The following is a 22,108-nucleotide window of genomic DNA, read 5'->3' on the forward strand; positions in this document are numbered from 1 at the left end:
CTGTGTGGACCACCTATCCCTCATCTATATCCTTGGTAACCATCTCAAAGAAGTCCACCAGGTTTAGGAGGCATGATCTGCCCTCAACAAAGCAGAACTGGGTAGTGTTCAGTGTTTGGAGGTTCCCAATGTCTCTGTTAATGAGATCCATGATGATGCTCTCCATAGCCTTCAGACCAAGCTAGCCAGGCTTATAGGGCGATAGTTCCTGGGGTCTGTTGTGGCTCCACCTTTGTGAAGCAGAATAACCATTGCTGTGTGCCACTCTATGGGCATGTAGCCTATGGAGAGCCTGAGTTTGAACATTGTGCTTAGGTGAGGGGTTAGTTAATCTTTGAGCTTGTGTAGAAAGCAACCTGGGACACTGTCCGGTCCCACTGATGCTGTGTTTTTGGCTTTGGAGAGGGCTGTTTTAACCTGAGAGTCTGTGATTTCAGGGGCAATACATTCTTCTAGTATAGTTATAGGCCCTTTTGGGGGTGAGAGGAGGGGTGAAGTTTGCACTGAACCTGTCTGCCAGGATGTTGGCAATATTGGTTGGTTCAGTGTATTTTGTGCCATTCTGCACTAATTCTGAGCAGATCTGAGAATTGCCACTTAGATTGTTGACATAGCTAAAGAATGCATTGTGGTTATCTTTGGAGTCCTTGGCAATTTTTCTTTCAAAGCTAGCCTTGGATGATTTTATGAGGGATTGTAGTTTCTTGCTGATACTGATCAGGGATGTCTTTCCTTCTTGGGATTTTACTCTTTTCTGTATTAGTTTCCTCCTTCTATTTTATAGCTTGTTTATGGCAGGGGTCCACCAGACTGGTTTCCTTTTCTTGGAGGAGTGAGTATTGGTTTTTCTTGGGATAGCATGATCCATGCATTCTTGTAGGTGCCTGTAGAGTGCATTAGTAAAGGATTTTGCAGCTTGGGCAGCATTATCCTTTAGCATGGGGGATTTGAAACTTTCCACCTCGGTCTTAAGTAATTTGAAGTTAGCTTTTGAAAAGCTTTTCACGGTGGTTTCTTTGACCTGGGGTGGGGGCGGAATGTGGATATCCAGAGTGATTAGCTTATGGTCAGATCTAACCAGCGAGGGGTTGACCTCTGGTGTGGAACACCAGTCACCCATGTTTGTGATGACCAGGTCCAATATGTTGTCACCTCTGGTGGGGGTGTTGACCAGTTGATCCAGGGTGTTTGAGTTTATAAATTCTAGGAAATGTTGGGCAAGGGGGTTAGTACTTGAGTAGTTCTCCCAGTTAATGTTTGTGTAATTGAAATCACCCAATATCAGGGTGTTTGGTTGGACATTTATGTTTCACAGTGTTTCCAGAAATGTGGAATGGGGGTCCTGGGACATGGTGGGTGATCTGTAGCAAGCTGCAATTTGAATTGCAGTTCTGCCCGTTGTTAATTGCACGTGGATGATCTCTGAAGCATCGCGCTGTGCCACTAACCTGGAGGTTAGGGTATCCTTGATGAATATGTATACGCCCCCGCCTTTTGTATTATGGTCGGGGTTTTGTGGCTGAAATGTATGGTATGAGTTGTAGCCTGGTAGTGCTGGGGTGCTCCCTGGAGCCTTAAACCAGGTTTTTGTTACTGCAAATATATCAATTTTCTCCATACTGAGGAGTGTCTCGAGTGCGTGCATTTTGAGGTTTAGACTTCTGGCATTGAGTAGCATTACCCTCAGTTTTTTGTTACTTGTGCTATTTATGGCAGTTGGTTTGTCTACTGAGCCTTGCCTAAAAAAGGCACTATGGGGATGGCAAGAGCCTTGGCTAGTATTCGAAAGCCTAAGGGTGACAGGTGCAAGCCATCTCTAGCGAAGCAGCGTGGCTTGTCGAGCATGTCATCCCAGGCTGACAGACACTGGATCCCCTTTGAATGACACCAGAAACTTAGCCAGTTGTTGAAATTGATGATTTTTTCTTTATACCGTGGTATCATTCTTGGTGAGGGCAGGATGCTACTCAGGGTCAGGGTCATACCGGCATGGTCTACATGATCAAAGAGCTCTTCCATGTCTCATGTAGTCCAGGGAAGTACGGCTCAGGTCCTTCACACCAACATGGACAATGACAGAGTCGTATTTGTACTTGTTCTGGAGTGACCTGAGTGCTTGTGTTATGTGGCGAATCCTGGCACCCGACAGGCAGCTAACAGTAACCTTCTCCATGTTCATCCTAGTGAGTGGGACATCAGTGTGCCTGACTATAGAGGCACCTATTACTAAGTGTGTTTGGTATGTTATTTTGCCTTAAGGACTGTGATTGCATGGCACACTGGTTTTGTGAAGTATGTGTTTCATGGTTTGTGTTAGGGGGTGGAGGTTGCTTGGATGTCGTCTTTGGAGATCTCTGTTGCTTTTGCAGATTTTTATTTAGATCCTCCAAGTATGTTTTCCTGTATTTATGTGTGTTCTTTGCCGGTGCTGGTTTCATAGGTCTATGTGAGACTGGTTGTGGTGTGATGCCAGTAATTCCCTTCTCCTCTTGACTGTCTGGTCCAGTCTTGGGTTGAGAGAGCTTGGCCTCCAGTTTGGCTGTATAATTGCATCTCTCGCATCTATTAGTGTTTGGTGGTAGGAGGAGAGGGTTATCTGTGTACATGAGGCAGTTGTAAGATTGACTCAAAATGCCCAGGTTCACCAGCTGGACCAGAGAGTACACCTGAAACTGCCCTTTGGACATGCCTGGGTAGGTACAGTGAGCTGTTTTACTGACTGGCTGGTAAGGTCGAATAGAGAGCCTTGTCCTTCTCTACAGTATAGGGGGGTGTAGTGCTAAGGTTTATTAGTGCTTGCTATGAGTTTTGAGCAAGTGCTGGGCTGAGAAGTTAATGGTTTGAGTGCTTAAGTTGAAAGTTTGCCTAGTTCAAAGGGAAAAATTGAAGAGCCGGGAATTGTTATATCCTAGCTAACTGGTGCTGCCCGGCACGCAAAACCATGCTAATGTGGGTTTTATAGCAGGGAAATGAAAGAGATAGAAATTAGCCCAAAATGGCCAATAAACTACTAATTTCTGGGCTGAAACCACTCCTCCAGGCACAGGCTGTTCAAAGCTCCCCTCTTTCACAGGTGAACAGAGAAACTTCCTTCTATCTAAGTAAGGTATGGACAAACACAGAAACTTGTAACACAGCCCTGAATTCAGCACTAACCTGAAAACTGGACTATACTAGCTTAGAAAGACAGGAAGACAAGTATTTCATTTTTTTGTTTTTTTCAGAAAATAAAGCAGATACAATAAAAAAACACTTTAAATGCACAGAAATGGCTATCACACTTGAGTGTGTAGCCTACAACAGTTAAGCAGGTAATTTATACACAAAAATGACTTTGTTAAAGTGCAGGCAGTAAAATAAGTATAATATGTAGCTGAAAAAAGCCTTTTAAATCACAGAAACTCAAAAAATTGGCGTTTTAGGAAGAATTAGCTAAAGGCAGTATGAAAATGCAGAAAAATTATACTTAATCACTCCAAAGTCTCTCTTTTGTCTCTCTGCTGCTGGAGAACTCTGCAGAACACCAGGCAGGAGCTTGCTGAGCTGTATACAAGCACAAAAACCTTGCAAATGCGGGTTTTATAGCAGGGAAATGAAAGAGAGAGAAATTAGCCCAAAATGGCCAATAAACTACTAATTTCTGGGCTGAAACCACTCCTCCAGGCACAGATAGACTGTGCAAAGCTCCCCTCTCTCACAGATGAACAGAGAAACTTCCTTCTATCCATGTAAGGTATGAGCAAACACAGATATTTGTAACACAGCCCTGAATTCAGCACTAACCTGAAAACTGGACTATACTAGCTTAGAAAGGCGGGAAAACAAGTATTTTTTTTTTGTTTTGTTTTTGTTTTTTTTTTTTCTTCAGAAAGTAAAGCAGATACAATAAAAAAAAACACTTTAAATGCACAGAAATGCCTCACACTTGAGTGTGTAGCCTACAAGAGTTAAACAGGTAATTTAAACACAAAAACAACTTTGTTAAACTGCAGACAGTAAAATAAGTACAATATGCAGCTGAAACAAGCTTTTTAAATCACAGAAACATAAAGAACTTGATTCAATGGTAACATACAACCAGATAATACAGACAGGGAAATGTGGCAAAGTTTTAAAACCTGGAACATGAAAACACCATGTACAGAAATTCACTGATGGAGATGTGATATTAATAAAGAAAAAAGGAATAAAACTGTAAACAGAAAAGAAAAAAAAACTTTAATATGCATCTGAGATACAACCAACTCATGCCGACAGGACCTCATCCAATGTTTCATCTGAAGTGCACCTCCCCGTGACACACTACCATGCAATGTCAAATTCAGAACATAAATGCAAGCACCTGGTAAAGTGATAAAGTCCACAGGCCTCTGATTTTACTGGCAGAAAATGTGTGTGCGAACTGTTGCCCTGCTGACTTCGCAGTCCTGGGCTCTATACACGGCTGTAACTGTCATGCTTTTGCACTTTTCCCACTGGAAACAGCTGCTGTATGTATACATTTATGTATAAAGATTTAATTCACTATCAGTCATGTTTTTATAAGTCCCAAGGCCAAATGGCAAGTAATACCTTATGCCCCAATCTCTATTTGGCTATGCATTCTTCCTCTCAGAATTTTTGCTTTGTAATCAAGTTAGCTTAATGTGCACACACAATCCCTCCACATATATTCACAGCACACATGCCACAGCTCTTTCTGACGGTGACAGATTTTGTCTGTATAAGCTGTATCACAAGGGAAGGGAGGTAGCATTAACATCCTGTCTTCTATTTCTCAGCCAGTGAAAGATTTTCCCATGATTCTCACTTCTTCCCTTCACTTCCATTTTGTCCTTCATAGAATCTTAACTTTATGCTCAACTTAAGCCAGTGAAATGATTAAGAGTTGGGACTAGCCTCCAGGTTGGGAGACAGGATAACAATTTTTTATTTTTTTTTTGCTTAATCATTCTGTTCAGAATCACAGCAAGAAGATAAGAGAGATATTTCAGTTTTTGAAATATCACATAATAAAACAGACACGTTAACAGAATTGAAATGCATCAAATAGCAGTTTGCATTATACATTAATGTTGTATATGTAATTGAATATGTGTAAATGATCACACAATGAATACAAATACATTGACACAGGTACTGGTAACAAGTGCTCGATCTAACTTAACCCATTTATCTTCAAGCCAAAGCATAGTTGTGAGCTGGTGTGTCTCTCTACATACCGATTACAGTGAGGTGAGTACTGGTAGTGATACTTGTAACCACATTTGTGGCAATACACTCCCACTCGCCGTGGTCCTCCTTGGTGAGTGATTTGAACTGTAAGCTGCCACTTGGAAGGGTATTGTGCTTGCTTCTACTAGGTTTCCCAATCTGAATGAAACAAAATGAATGAATCAGAGAGCTTAACAAAAGGCAAGTACATTCAGAAATACACATGCAGGAATAACAAAAAAGGAGGATTAAATGGTACAAATGCAATAAAAAAGAACTAATTTTATAAGGTGGGATTGATGAACCTGTTACACTTGTTGCAAGCCATGTACTCACCTTGTATCAACTGTAACAAATGGGATTGCCAATCAGATCTAGGCACAGATAATCTATAAAATATACTAAGAAAGGTGACATTTACAAGCAAGAGAAAAAAACACCTTGTCAAGTGTGTGTGTGTGTGTGTGTGTGTGTGTGTGTGTGTGTGTGTGTGTGTGTGTGTGTGTGTGTGTGTGTGTGTGTGTGTGTGTGTTGATGCAAGGTACCTAAAATGTGAATGCAATGCTATGTGAACACATTGAGCATGATGACTGCAGTACAGCCTTTACAATGACATCCATCAAAAGAGCCTAATGGGTAAGAGACAAGGCTTTCATTTGTGCCATCAGTGACTGGAAGCCAGGATAAACACAACATACAGGAGCTGCAGAATTAGTTTTGCTAGAAGACGGAATGGTCAGTAATGGCAGGAAATAATGATGATCCTCTCATCACTCCTGGTCATTATTTCTGCTCCTGGTCATTGCTACCAAACACCCAGTATTTCCTGCCTAGTACTGCCAAGACTGATCATCTGGTAAAAGAGTCTTATGATTTCAAGCACTAAATAACCTACTAATTACTACAGCACTCAACTTCCTCATTACCTAGAGGAAAACAGTTTTGGTACTTACTTTCCTCACTTGCTTAGAGAAAAGCAGCTCTTGTACTCACTTTCCTCACTTATCTAGAGGAAAATAGTTTTTTATTCAGGCATGTCCAAGGGTCAGCTCCCAGTGTTCTCTCCTGTCTATCTGATGAATCTGGGCATCTTGGGGCAATGTAGAAATTGCCTCATGTAGACAGACAACCTTCTCCTCCTATCACCCAACACTACAACCTGTAAAAGATGCACTTATCTAGCCAAACTGGAGGTAAAGCTCTCTCCAATCAAGACTGAACTTGACATTCAAGAGGAGAAGATAAACACTTGCACCACACCACATTCATTACATAGTCTCACTAAATCTACACCACCAAAATCCACACATAGAAACACAAAAACATTCGTGGAGGCTCTCAATAATAATCTGCTGAAGCAACAGAGACCTCCAAAGCAGAAATGCAAGTAACCTCCACCCCCCCAACACAACCCAAATGACACACAGCCCGCAGACTCAGTGTGCCACTCAACCACAGCCAATAAGGCAAAACAACGTACCCAACACACTAGTCATAGGCGACTCTATAGTCAGGCACATTGATGTCCCACTCACCAGGCTAAACAAGGAGAACGTTACTGTCAGCTGCCTGTCAGGTGCCAGGATCCACCAGATAACCCACGCACTCAGGTCACTCCACAACAAGTACAAATATGACTCTGTCATTGTCCATGTTGGTGTGAACGACCTGAGACATACCTCCCTGGACTAGATGAAAAGAGACATGGAAGAGCTCTCGGATCTTGTAGCCCAGGCAGGTATGACCCTAGCCCTGAGTAGCATTCTGCCATCACCCAAAATGATGCCGCAGTACAAGGACAAAATTATTGACTTCAACAATTGGCTAAGCTTCTGGTGCCATTCTAAAGGGATTCAGTATCTGTCTTCCTGGGATGACATGGTCGACAGACCATGATGCTTGGCCAGAGATGGCCTGCACCTGTCACCCCTGGGATTCTGGATACTGGCTAAGGTTCTTGCTGCCCCTATAGTGCCTTTTTTAAGCAAGGTTCAAATGACAAATTCACCACTGTAACAGGAACAGACAAGCAAAAACTGAGGGTGATGCTACTCAATGCTAGAAGTCTAAATCTCAAAATGCACTCACTCGAGGCACTCCTTAAAATGGAGAACATCGATATCTGTGCAGTGACTGAGACCTGGTTCAAGGCTTCAGAGAGCACCCTTGCACTACCAGGCTATAACTCATACCACACTTTTCAGCCATGTAACCTGGACCGGAACACCAAAGGCAGAGGTGTGTCCATATTCATTAAGGATATCCACACCTCCAGGCTAGTTGCTCAGCATAATGCAGCTGAGGTTATCCAAGTGCAACTAACTCTGGGCAAAACTGCAATCCAAATTGTAGCTTGCTACAGATCACCCACCATGCCCCAGGATTCCCACTCCTCTTTTCTTGATGCACTGGAAAATATTAGGGTTCAACCAAACACCCTAATAATGGGCAATTTCAACTACCCCACCATTAACTGGGAAAACTACTCATGTACCAACTCCTTCGCTCAATGCTTTCTGGAATTCATAAACTCCAATGCCCTGGATCAACTTATCCACACCCCCACCAGGGGCAGCAATATCCTAGATCTAGTCATTACTAATATGAGTGACCGGTGTTCCACACCTGAAGTCAACGCCTCATTGGTCCGATCCGACCATAAGCTAATTACCTTAGATATCCACATCCTGCTTCCAACCCCCATTAAGGAAACCATGGTAAAAAAATTCTCCAAAGCCAACTTCATGCTTCTTAAGACAGAAGTGGTGAACTTCATGACACCCATGTAGATGGACAATACAGTTACGACTACTGAATCCTACACAACTTCACTTTATAAGCACTTACATGAGTGCATGGATCATGCTATCCCAAACAGAGCCAAGACACTATACTCCAAAAAAAAGGAAGCCAATCTGGTGGTCCCCTGCCATAAAAAAAACTGTACAACAGAAGGAAGAAACTCTTGCAAAAGAGAGTAAAATCCCATGAGTGGAGGAGTTCGCTGGTCAGCCTCAGTATCAAGATCCCTGATAAAATCCTCCAAAGCAAGTTACGAAAACAAAATCACCACTGATTCTAAAGACAACCACAAAGCATTCTATAGCTATGTCAAGAATCTCAATGGCAATACTCAGATCTGCTCTGAGTTACAGCACAATGGCACTAAATATACAGACCCAACTGATATTGACAACATCCTGGCAGATAGGATCAGTGCTAACTTTACCCCTCTCTCACCCCCTAAATAGCCCATCTCTATTCCGGAAGAATGCAAAATTCCTGTAATCACGGCTGCACAGGTAAAAACCACAATCTCCAAAGCCAAGAACACAGCATCCATGGGACCAGACAACTTCCCAGGCTGCATTCTACATGAACTACAGAACGAACTGGCACCCCACCTAAGTACCATGTTCAAGCATAGCCTCACCTCAGGCTTTGTGCCTGCTGAATGGCGCACAGCAACGGTTATCCCACTCCACAAGGGGGGAGCCACCATGGACCCCGGGAACTACTGCCCCATTAGCCTGACGAGCCTAGTCTGCAAGGCCATGGAACGTATCATCATGGAACTTATAAAAAAAGACATTCATAATCTCCAAACTCTGGATCCCACCCAGTTCGGGTTTGTAAAAGGCAGATCATGTCTCCTAAACCTGATAGACTTCTGTGAAGCAGTCGCCAAAGCCGTAGACAAGAGTAAGGTGGTTCACACAGCATATCTAGATCTTGCCAAGGCTTTTGACACCGTCCCCCACTCTGGAATTATAGATAAACTCACTAAACTAGGTATAAATCCCTATGTCACAAGATGGGTTGACAACAGGCTCACTGACAGAACCCACACTGTGAAAGTAGCAGACTCCAAATCCAACTTCAGACCAGTGACAAGTGGAGTACCACAGAGTTTAGTCCTGGGTCCTCTCCTGTTTGGTATCTACTTCTCTGAAGTACAGGCTAACACAGAAGGTCTTTGGCTAATGAAGTTCGCAGATGACTGCAAACTAGAAGCCATAATCGAAACTCCTAAAGATGTGGACATCCTACAAAAGGGCCTCACTAAGACAGATGCCTGGTGTCAAAGCCATGACCTCAAGCTCAATGCCAAAAAGTGCATTGTCATCCACTTTGGTAAAAACTCTGTACCCATGAACTACAACATAGGCGGTAGTATACTTAACACCGAAAGTGTAATAAGAGACCTTGGGACACAGGTGGACAGTGGTCTCTCCTTTGATAATCACATCGCCACTGCAGTCAGGAAATCCTTCTACATGGCACACCTCATCACAAAAGGTTTCTCATCCAGAAAAAAATAGGTCATTGTTCCCCTCTACTCATCACTCATTAGATCCATTATAGAGTACCATGCCCCTTTTGGTATGTACCTCACAAGACATCTACAACAACAGGAAAGGCCGCAGAAATACCTCACAAAGAGGATTAACGTCCTCAGACAGATGCCCTATGCAGACCGTCTCAAAAAACCCCAGCTTTACTCCATCCCATATCTCCTACTCAGAGGTGATCTCTGCCTAACATACAAAGCTATGTCAAACCCAGAGCTGTTGGACATGCTCCACTTAAAAAAATCCCAATCCCTCCGAGCTACATGCTCTAGGGACCTAAACCTTGTCACCACAATAAACAGAACATGCCGGAGGGATAGATTCCTGTCCCAGAGACTTCCCATACTCTGGAATAAACTACCTATCTATATCAAACAAAGCTCCTCATTAGCACTCTTCAAGAAAAATCTTGATGATTGGATGGGAAATAGGAAATTCACCCCGGGGATCACCTCTGTGGCTCTGCTCGACAGTGGCACAGGAAAATAATTTTCTTGGGTGGCAAAAGCCAGGGTACCTTTTTGGCTGGGCTTGTATAGACGCCCAGGGCCAATAGCCTAGTACCTACCTATGAATGTATGAATAGAAGGTTGAACACTTATATGGATGATACACATCATTTGTTAGTTACACTTTATGTTGTTTCACTTTACACTATAATTCCTAAAGATGACTGCATCGATTTTGTAAGGACCTTATTAGATCAGCGTGAAAATGTGAATCTTTATTTCATCATCCTTTATTGATCAAATTAGTCCCACTAGGCTAGTAGCCTCTTTTCAGGGCAGACCCAAGGTGGCATTTACACTACTAGTGGAAATTTAGCCAGGGCATCAGTGAACTTTCCCAACTAGGTGCCATGATCTTTTACATCCACTTGAGCTACCAGCAACTCAAGCAGATGGGGCCTCAGTTTAATATCTCATCCAAAGGACAGCACACTCAGGAGTGCAGCACCTCCAACCTTATGCTGCACTGCAATGTCAGCACTCAGTTGACCTGACTGGTGTGGGAATAGAACCCACAGCCTTCTACATGAAAAGTGAGTGTGCCACCTGTTGTGCCACTGACACTGACCTACTGTGTATTGTTTTACAGATAGTTTTGAATAATCATTTTTTCATCTGGAAAAAGCACACGTGAGCATGTTACTACAGTGGAGGTGGGAGTCTTGAAGGCCTCCATTTATACTAATATTTTTGCAGCAGTATAAGAAAAAAGACATCTTTTAAGCACTGTAAGTTGTATGTGTGTTTTATTGATGCCATTTTTATATTATGGGATTCAGTACATGCACAATTGACAAACTTTGTTGAAACTATGAGAAGTGCTTCAGCATATCTTAAATTTGAATTGCACACACTGATGTTTCAGAAAGTAATTATTTAGCCAGGACAATGTGTAAGAACAACAAATGTAGCCTGTCCAAACAAATATTTAGATTTTATTAGCAATTAACCTGTTCACATTATGTTTTTTTTTTTTTTTTTTTTTTTTTTTAGAAAAATGAAAGGAGTTGGTTAATTTTTTTTTAAGGAAAGAGGTTATCCTCTTGGTATTATAGTAAAAGTTTTTTTTTAAGTGTGTTGGACAATAGAGCTGACCAACATGTACCTGTTAGAAAAGTTGGTGTCACTGTTCAGGATTGTAGCTATGAGGCAGAACAGATTAAAGTCCATGTTATTTACAATAGTGACAATCAGGGATTAAAAAATGTAGCTAAGAAGCACTGTAATGTTTTAAAAGGGCAGTAGGCATGCAGCAAAGCATTGTAGAGCAACCAAAGTTTTTGGACAAAACAGGGAGAAAACTTAAAAAAAGGATTTTGGAGAGTGAACCAGTGTCGGTAAAAAGAAATAATATTAACAAACCAGTTGGCATCTATTCTTTTGGATGTAGACAAACTGGATTTATTTCTAACAGTCCTTATATTTATAATTTACAGACACTGGGGGAAAGACAGGTATACTTGTGTTACAAAGAATGTTATATACAGTGCTAGTTCTGCAATGCTTTTTATATAGGCGGTATGAGACGAAAATTAAAGGAAAGGATAGGTGAACATATTAGGGAAGTTAAGAATCATTACAGAAAATGTGCTTTAGGTAAACATGGTAGGCAATGTGAATATTTTAAGAGAGTTTTAGTTGGTGTCAGAGAAAGATGAAACTGACTTTTTTTGGGGGGGGGTTGGAGGCAGAGTAGTATAGACATACTGATTTGTCAATTCATGTTTTACCCCCAGATTTAAGTTCTACACAGAGAGTACTGTGGCTGTGTCTGCAGCTCCCCCTCGGCAGCGCACCTTGCATATTAATGAAAGTGTGGTACTGACAGAGAGCTGTGTAACATGGTACAGAATCAATGTAGGGGGTGTGTTACAGTGTCCACGGATGAGTAACACACCCCTGAACTGTTAAAGTGGCAGATGGCACTTAAATAATAAAATGAAATATGTGCAAATTATTTATCTATTTTTTGCGTTAGCGCAGCACAGTGCAGTGCTTAGCAATAGACATGTGCCACACATCTAAAAATAAAAACCAGAGGAAAGGTCACATTTAAGAATAGCTAAGCCGGTTTGCATGGGGTTGTGCTCAGCAGTGCTTAAACGTGACTGAGAGCTATATAGAAATGTATAGTTTTAATCACCATATCATTGGTAACTGAATGGTTAGAGTTATAGCCTCATATGCAGTAGGTGCACAGCTCGAATACAGACCATTCAGCTTTTTACATGCGATATTGAAATGTTATAAATTTTTTTTTATCATGTATACATTGACATTTGTTAACTAGGTTAGCCCAGCTGGACCAGAAGCCCATTTTCATTGGAGACCTGAGGATAAAAGCCCCAGTTACACAAAAAGGGTCCACTACATTAAAGTTACGCTCCAAGATAATGTAGTGAAATGCATATGTTTAGGAGATATACAGTAAAATAGATACACATAATAATAAAGTATCATTAATGTGCAATTACTTTCTATAATTTATTTTTATTTTTAATAAACTCTGGCTTGCCCATAGCTAAGTTCTACTAAGCATTGCTAAGCCAAGCCAAGCAATGCTTAAACAGGACCTGTTTTAGCAGAACTTAGCAATGTGCATTACTTGTCTAAGCACTGCTCAGCTGTGCTCAGCGGGTTAGCACAGTGCTAAGCAGAGCTGAGCATTTTTAAAAATGGCCAATGGCAGCAAAGGGCTGGAAAACAGCCTTATTTAAGTGCAGTAGGTGGGAATACAGCCAGAGCCTGTTGGAGTTTGATCACTGCAGGAGCTATGGCTGGAGTTGGAGAGGGTGTGTGCTTCTGGGCGTAGCACTGGGACATTTTGTAGTCTAGGGTCATGGCTGGGCTCCTTGTGAAAGACCATGATGATTGGCTGCTGCACGGCCAGTACCAGGGGTCAGAATACAAATCAGAGGCCTGGGACCAACTGGCACGTAATCTCACCACTGCAACTGGCATCCCCCACACTAGTGAGTAGGTGCATCATTATTTTGATGACCTGAAACATAGGAAGGGGGGGGGTCTCTTGGCCCAATGGACCCAAGACACTCAGGACTGCAATGCCCCAGAAGTTTGTAAGTATAGGAGCCATTGATTTACCACATTCTAGTATGAATATCTGATAGATAGGTGTGCAAATTTATCTCCCTGACAAGTCTCAAACCCAGGACCCTGCCAACTATGACATAGTACATTAGTACACTAAGCCACTCAGCTTTGAAGATTAACAGGCGTTTCCATAAACTTATCCTGTTTATCAGTGAGGCAACTGGAAAGACCCCAAAAGTACGTCACCAAGGGGATCAAAGGGCTCAAACAGATGCCATATGCTGCCTGGTTAAAGAAACTCCAGCTCTACTCAGTGGCATACCGCCTGCTCAGAGGCGATCTGGCCTGACGTATAAAGCCATGTCCAACCCGGAATTAATGGACATGCTGCACCTCAGAAAATCCAAATCCCATCGAGCTATGCGCTCGAGAGACTTGAACCTTAGCACTGAAATAAATAGAATATGCTGGAGGGACAGATTCATAACCCAGAGGCTCCCTTCACTCTGGAATAAAATCCCATTCCAGGTTAGGCAGAGTCCCTCATTGACTCTCTTCAAGAGGAATCTTGATGAGTGGATGGGAGATCATAGGTTTACCCCGGGTATCACTTCTATGTCACTGTTAGACAGAGGCACAGTATACTAACCTCGAAAAAGGGCATAGCAAAATTCATTTAAAATGGGTGGCGAAAGCTAAACACACTCTGGCTAAGCTTATAAATGCCCTAGGGCAGATAGCGTAGTATGAACCTATGAACCTATGAACTGTGCATCTAAGGTGGATGACATCAACAGGCCCTGTAAAGTAGGTCACTGCGGGGGTTCACAGGTAGGCACAGGCTTTAAAATGCATTGGCATTGCCCACATATAGGCAAGAAATAAACACAGCAGCAAGGGGATCCACTTACACACACATGCACACACACAGACACACAACCACACTCCCTCACACTCACTGAGTTGCCATTGCTGGGATTAGAACCACTACCTATCTAGCTCCATACACTATAATGCTACGTAGTTATTGCATGCGCAATGGAACTTAGTATCTGCCACTGCTGTTGGGGTGGATGACATCAGTAGTTGCTGACAGGGAGGCCACTGTTGTGGAGGACAGTAGTCACAGGACCATCATGGCCATAAAATGGGGAACCACTGCACACACATAGGCTTGTGGGGCATGTGTATTCTGCTGTATGTGGAATATATACACAAACACACACAAGGTGGCTGATGTGAGAAGAGAACTCCTACCTACCTATTATCACACACTAGAGCTCACCGTACCATTTGCACACACCACTGTTTATATATATATCTATATATTTATATATATATATATATATATATATATCTATATATATATATATATATATATATATATATATATATATATATATATAAAACCTATATATATATATGTGTGTCTATATTAAACTCAACAGACCCAGATATATCTTATATGTGCCACATAGAGATAGATAAGGTTAATCATGTCAGATGGGGATAGGGAAAGACAGTTAAGGTACACCTAGCTGTCTGTATGCAGAGAGATATACAGCCATCACAGTTCTATAGTCAGATATGGGTTCAGACATGGGCTGAAATTAGCTAAGTGTAGAAGCATGCCCAGTATGACCATCAATACTTACAATGGGACTCTAGGCCATCTAGGCCAGATGTCCCTGTACTCCAGTCCAGGATTTTGTGTGCTACAGCAAATTGTCTGCTGAACCAACTGAAATAGTCCAGCACCTCCCTGATATAATGTTGAGGGATTTCCTGGCTGTGTGATCTCCATACTATCTGACCTATATCTAGGGTGTGTACAGAGTGTATTGGACTGAAAAGAATTTTGCATGATATGTGTAGTACATTTTACAGAGCACTGTGCCTTCTTGGTTTGTCATGTCGGTGATCATAATAGCTTGATGTGAGGAACTGCTGACAGACATTTTGGTTACTAACTGCATACACTGCAGGGAACCCATGCTACTGCACAAACTGTTCTATTCTGCACTTTCTACATTTGACTGGGCAGGAGTTCCTCCTTCCCCTTATATGTGGGCTTTTGTCCTGACCTGCTCCACTTCCTGGCTTTGTCCACAGTTTCTGCTCTATGTAGTTGTAGGTATGCTGTGACTGGGGTAAGAGATGTAACACCACACACTGGGTGATGGACTTCACACCTCTGATTTTCGATTGTCCTGTTTTGCAGGTTGTCCGGCATTGTGCACCATACGTCTGCTCTGGTCCTCAGACAGTTTGTGTTGTACTGTTATTATAAGGCTACATGTTACTCATACCTCTCAAAGTCTTACAGTCAAAAATCTGGACAGGCCATATATAATGGTAGGACACAGACCCAAACATGATACATGATTCTAATATTGCTCTTACAAACATAGACAGTTGGTAGAATGGTTTTGTAATAGCATGCATTTTCTGATGGGCATGAAGTCTGCATCTGAACTGTCTGTCATTATTTTCTCACAGCAACCTTTATTGATGTGCCAATAGTTTTCCAGAAAACTGCAATGTTATGAGAAATCGAACAGATATATGAGATATAAATGTGGACATTCTGCAAAACCCTGTACATTTGTGGGGTATGGATGGCACCCAATGACATTTTGTAAATATTGACACAGTTACGTGACAGCATTTATTTCCTGGTGCTACACTGACTTGTTACAACCTCATATTCTACTAGCCACCATCTAGGTTACTCAGAGCTGTGTACTGTCCATATCTGTGGCCATCTGTTCCTCCATTGTCTGTGGCTTTGTCCACCTTTCTTGCGGTAACAAATATTGGCATATGGACATCCTGTAGCACTCCTACCATAGGTGTGGCTCACATGCAAAAGAGTAGGCACAGCCAGTGTTGGGGATAGGGGACTCTAGCACTGACAATCAAGCATCACTCCTGTGACCCCAGTGTTTCTAATTCCCTCACATACTGCAGTGGGTTTTGCTGGCTTGGGGCCTACTGCATATTATGGGGTGGCCATTATTTGGCAGAGGGTTCCTGTTGTCCCACATAGCTGTCAGCTGTCTGCGGCTATCCTGGTAGCCCACTTCTTTCTCCTGCATACATGCAGCAGGTCCATACATATGCTACCACAGTCTACTACCCCATTCATTTGTTGTAGAGAAGAGTGACCTACATTGTGCTTGCAGCAGTTGAGAAAACATTGCTTCAGGGCTGACTCTGTTGAATGCACACAGTACACAGCCTAGACATGGTAAGGTACAGGCTGTGTGGTATGGCTGGCATAATTTTTACTATGTATGTGAGTCAGAGTGAGGTGTCAGTCCCTAGGTCCCTAGGTTGTCAGTGCATGTGCTATGCATTGCCTCTTTGCCAAGGCCAGGGCATACTGGGCATGCCTATGTCTGCCTATAGGGAGAGGCTCAGGGGGTTCTTCCTCTGTGTCCCCCTGTGGCTGTGGTGACCTTGGCACTGGTGGGTGGGGCTGTGTGTCCCTTCCCTATGATGTTCCTGCCACAGCTGTTTCCACAGGGTCATATTGTGTAGCATGGCACATACTGTGAGCATGTGTGCAAATGTGGCTGGACAGTACAACAAGGCTCCACCAGATATATCAAGGAAGCGGAACCATGACTTGAGCAGCTGAAACACATGCTCTATGATGTTCCTAATTTGTGCATATGCCTCATTATGGTATTCTTCAGTAGGTGCGTGTGCATTTCTGATGGGTGTCATCATCCATGGTTCTAGTGCATAGCCAGCATCCCCCATCAGATGGCCATATGGGATGTCCCCCTGGCAAACTTCTGCTACAGCTGTGAGGCATGCCAAATGTGGGAGTCATGACAGCTGCCAGGGCTGCCAGCACAAAAATTCAAGATAGTACCCGGGGCATTGCACACAACCTGGCAGTTTGCGTGATACCTCTTGCGGTTGATGTAGACCCTAGCCCCTTCACTGGGTGGTGCTTTGATGTGCACATGAGTGCAGTCTATGGCACCCAGTACCTCAGGGTAGTGTGCTACATGGAGGAAGAGATTAATATTGCTGACCCCTTCTTCAGGGAGCGGGGTAAATATATGTGCTCACTGGCATATGCTTGCATGGGATCCAGGAACTGGTAGAGTCCTCTGGATGCAGATACCTGTGAGATCCCCATTATGTCCCCAGTTGGTCTTTAAAAAGTACATGTAGCTAATATTCTAAGGGGTACTCATACCTTTGGTTCCACTGGGATGGTTTCCCCTCTGTTGGCACTGGGTCTGAATTGACGGCGGCAGAACTTGGTCAGTTCTTTTAGTATGTCCCTGTCCACCCTATAGCTCTGTACCATTTCCAGCTCATGTAGCCCCTGGAAAGACACCCTGGGCCTAAACACTGTTCTTCTCAGTCTGAGCCTATTGTCAGCATTATCATCATCACTGACCTCAGCCTGTAGTGCATACAGATGCAGCAGAGAAGCAGCAGCCCCTAGCATTTTGTCAACTGAAATTCCCAAGTGTTTACTCCAACGGTGCAGAGTATGTGGGAAAATCAGATTATAGGGTGTATGCATACATTATAGTGGTGTGCTCCAGTTGCAGCCTGTGTGATTGGCTCATTATTCTGCATTCCACCTGATAGTGCATATCAGTCATTTCTACCTGACTGGCTTTCCCAGGCTTTTTTTTAATTTTTATTTTCCCTATTTTTTTCACTGTTAAGCAGTGCAGTGAGCAGCACAAACCCATGGTGCTAGTGTAAACAATGCTCAGCAGTTCTGACACTCCCTCAACCACAGGCATGCTCATCTTTTATTAAACTAGCTAAAACATGCTCAACAGCATCATACACCTTCCCCACTTAGCTGTGCTTAGCTGAATGCAAACAGGTGCCACTGAGCTCTAATCTGCTTTGACATACTGAGACACACACCCTTTTGATGTCAGCTACCTGTTCTACCACTACCTGCATGGTTCTAGCCCTACCATGGGTTGTATCTGCAGACAGTGTTGCCCTTTTTGCTATTCAATAATCCCATTTTATTTACATACAACTAACTGTATATACCCTGGATACTTCATTACTCCAAGGCCTGCCTCCAAAGCAACCACTAACACGTGCCATTGTGTTACTCTGCATCCTGGGCACCATAAGGCAATAAATTTGCAAATGTCTACTTTACACTTTTTAATTTTTTTCTATAATGACATGCTTGCACATCTCTGTGTGCAAACCTAATATTTGTATTAAAAAACATTATTTTTTTAATGATTTGCTTTGCTTTCTGGACTTACTTGCCATAGTTTTGGCCATCTGTATGCCTACCGTACCATATCCACCCTTCATTGTAGGCTTTTACAGCCCCTGTTTAAAATTTATAGTCCGGTACATGGCTTCTATCTGCGTACATTCCCTACACCTACAAAACACCTACATGAGTGTTTTTCTGCTTGTTGAATTGCAAATCCACCTCATTTGCATGTTTTTCACCAGCTTATGAGGTGATTTGCATTCCGAGGACACATCTATGTTCGCATGCTCATGCACGCAACTCAGGCCTGTTTCCTGGATCTCTCGGCAGCCATGTTCAGTGTTCAGGCTATACACTATTCCTACACAGAGAATCCCTCTATGTATGACTTCTTTTAGAACCCCTGGGGTTAAATGACAACATTGACTTGGCTAGTTTCTTGAAGCTGAAACTATTACATTATTTGATGTTTTTAGTGTTTGGGCAGTTAAAGTCTCTTGACTGGTTTGATGTATTATTTAAATGTCTTAATATTGACTGAATGTTTGTCTGATGCAGTTGTGGTGTTAAGATTTTTTTCTTTTTTTTTGGACAAATGTGTTTACCATATTAAAAGCTTTTTATTTTCAAGGATTTCATCTATCTGCTTATTGTTTCCACACATGACCTTCACTTTGGTCATGCCTCTCAACTTTCCAGACTTTTCTAGAATGTCCAGATTTTTGCCTAATATTTTTGGCCTGTTCCTCATAAAAGTTTTGGTTTTCTGGCAAACCATTGAGTACCGAAGTCATGAAATAATGGCAGACATTTTGAGTTACTGACTTCATATTCTTCAGACAAGGCATGCGAACAAACGTATTTAAAATATGCTGCTATATTATGGCCTTTGATCTCCATAACTTTTTGGTTTTGTCCAGATTTTTTGTGTTAAAACATTCAGATGTATGACTTCAGTGATAGCTGTAGCTGCTGCCTTCTTGGCAAACAAAGAAAATTCTGGAAATGTGCTCTTATGGTGGTCTCCTCAATGAACATGAAAAGTTTCACCTCCCTGTAACACCTTACTCACGTAAGATGATACTAACCTAATTGTACACAAGACGTTGATGATAATACTAACACTAACTACACACGACCTTGATGATAATACTAACCCTAACTGTATACACGACATTGATGATAATACTAACCCTAACTGTACACATGACCTTGATGATAATACTAACCCTAACTGTACACATGACCTTGATGATAATATCAACCCTAACTGTACACATGACCTTGATGATAATATCAACCCTAACTGTACACATGACCTTGATGATAATATTAACCCTAACTGTACACATGACCTTGATGATAATACAAACCCTAACTGTACACATAACCTTGATGATAATACTAACCCTGACTGTACACATGACCTTGATGATAATACTAACCCTAAATGTATACATGACAATGATAATACTAACCCTAACTGTACACATGACCTTCATGATAATACCAACCCTAACTGTACACATGACCTTGATGATAATACTAACCCTAACTGTATACACAACCTTGATGATAATACTAACCCTAACTGTTTACATGACGATGATAATACTAACCCTAACTGTACACATGACCTTGATGATAATACTAACCCTAACTGTATACATGACCTTGATGATAATACTAATCCTGACTGTACACATGACCTTGATGATAATACTAACCTTAACTGTACACATGACCTTGATGATAATACTAACTCTGACTGTACACATGACCTTGCTGATAATACCAACCCTAAATGTATACATGACAATGATAATATTACCCCTAACTGTACACATGACCTTGATGATAATACCAACCCTAACTGTACACATGACCTTGATGATAATACTAACCCTAACTGTACACATGACCTTGAGGATAATACTAACCCTAACTGTACACATGACCTTGATGATAATACTAACCCTAACTGTACACATGACCTTGATGATAATACTAACTCTGACTGTACACATGACCTTGCTGATAATACCAACCCTAAATGTATACATGACAATGATAATATTAACCCTAACTGTACACATGACCTTGATGATAATACCAACCCTAACTGTACACATGACCTTGATGATAATACTAACCCTAACTGTATACACAACCTTGATGATAATACTAACCCTAACAGTACACATGACCTTGATGATAATACTAACCCTAACTGTATACATGACGATGATAATACTAACCCTAACTGTATACATGACCTTGATAATACTAACCCTAACTGTGCACATCACCTTGATGATAATACTAACCCTAACTGTACACATGACCTTAATGATAATACTAACCCTAATTGTACACATGACCTTGATGATAATACTAACCCTAACTGTACACATGACCTTGATGATAATACTAACCCTGACTGTATACACGACCTTGATATTAATACTAACCCTAACTGTACACATGACCTTGATGATAATACTAACCCTAACTGTATACATGACGATGATCATACTAACCCTAACTGTACACACAACCTTGATAATAATGCTAATCCTAACTGTACAACATGGCTTTGGGAAAAAAAACATTTTCCATATAGTACCACTGCAACAGACATTCACTCACACACATACACACCCAACACACACAACACTTTATATCTATCCCCTTAACTAGCCCACTTATCCTAACCCTATATCTATCCCCTTTACTAGCCCCCCTTACCCTAACCCTAACCTGCAAACACTTGCCCTCTTACTCCTAATGACAAAATGTCAGTATATTCAATTATTTTGTCATTAGTAAAAACATGCCTCATTTTTTCCTTAAAGTAAAATACACCATTGTTGAAACTATTACAGTTAAAATTAAAATCATAAAGCTGCCAAAATTCCAAGATGTACATGTAAATATGAAGTGTGTTTTTGGTGCCATTTTTTAAAATAGTTGTATTTAAGCATTGTTTTCTTTTAGTTTTACTCAGTTTCTGAAGAAGTTCCCTACCAGAGTGAACAAAAGTGCTTAAACTAATGTGTTTTTGGATGTAATACATTCTGGTTTGTGATTCCTCATTAGCGTTTTCTCTTTTTTTTCTTTTTATTGGTGGATTGTAATACTCAGTAATTTATCAGAAAATGAAACAAACTACGAGGGACAGGAGAAAAATATGAGGCAAAATGAGGGACATTCTAAGATACTTGAGGGGAACAGCTAAGCCCTCTGTTTGAGCATGCATGTACACACACACCTACATACATACATACATACATACATACACAAACAAACAAAACAAATAACACGTACACCTGAAGCACACTGCACAGTTACATACTAGGTCCACAGTAAACATGACCAAATATTCCACACTGCATGGTATGGCTTTTTTAAAAAGGTGCTAGTTCTAGATTACAGGATTGTCCATTATTGGTTCATTTTGAGTAGCCTAAACACCATGAGATCTCTCTCTCTCTCTCTCTCTCACACACACTCACAGGTTCCACAGTTGAGGCAATGAAAGAGAAGAAATTAGAGCTGCAGAATGGATGCAGATTTGAAAGTTACAATCAGAGATCTCTGCCTAATGTAGAGTGGTTGAGAGACACATCCATAGACAGCAAAAGAATCATTTATAAGCCAGCTGGCAAAATCCACATAATGTGGTTCATTCATGATGCATGAACCTATATTTCCTGGATTACTTTCCTCATAATTCATCCTTAACCGATAGT

General features: G+C 41.6%; 1 protein-coding gene across 1 annotated transcript in view; it reads right to left on the reverse strand.

The window, feature by feature from the left end:
• Positions 1-22,108, reverse strand: part of IGSF9B (immunoglobulin superfamily member 9B) — a 3,189,659-nt gene that overhangs the window by 1,283,591 nt on the left and 1,883,960 nt on the right. Inside the window, exon 11 of the mRNA XM_044081131.1 lies at positions 5,223-5,373. Coding sequence (XP_043937066.1) covers positions 5,223-5,373 — 151 coding nt within the window. The remainder of the gene's footprint in view (positions 1-5,222; positions 5,374-22,108) is intronic.

Source organism: Protopterus annectens, chromosome 8.part0 (assembly GCF_019279795.1).
Source record: "Protopterus annectens isolate FY-2018-M chromosome 8.part0, PAN1.0, whole genome shotgun sequence".
NCBI classification, from domain to species: Eukaryota; Metazoa; Chordata; order Ceratodontiformes; family Protopteridae; genus Protopterus; species Protopterus annectens.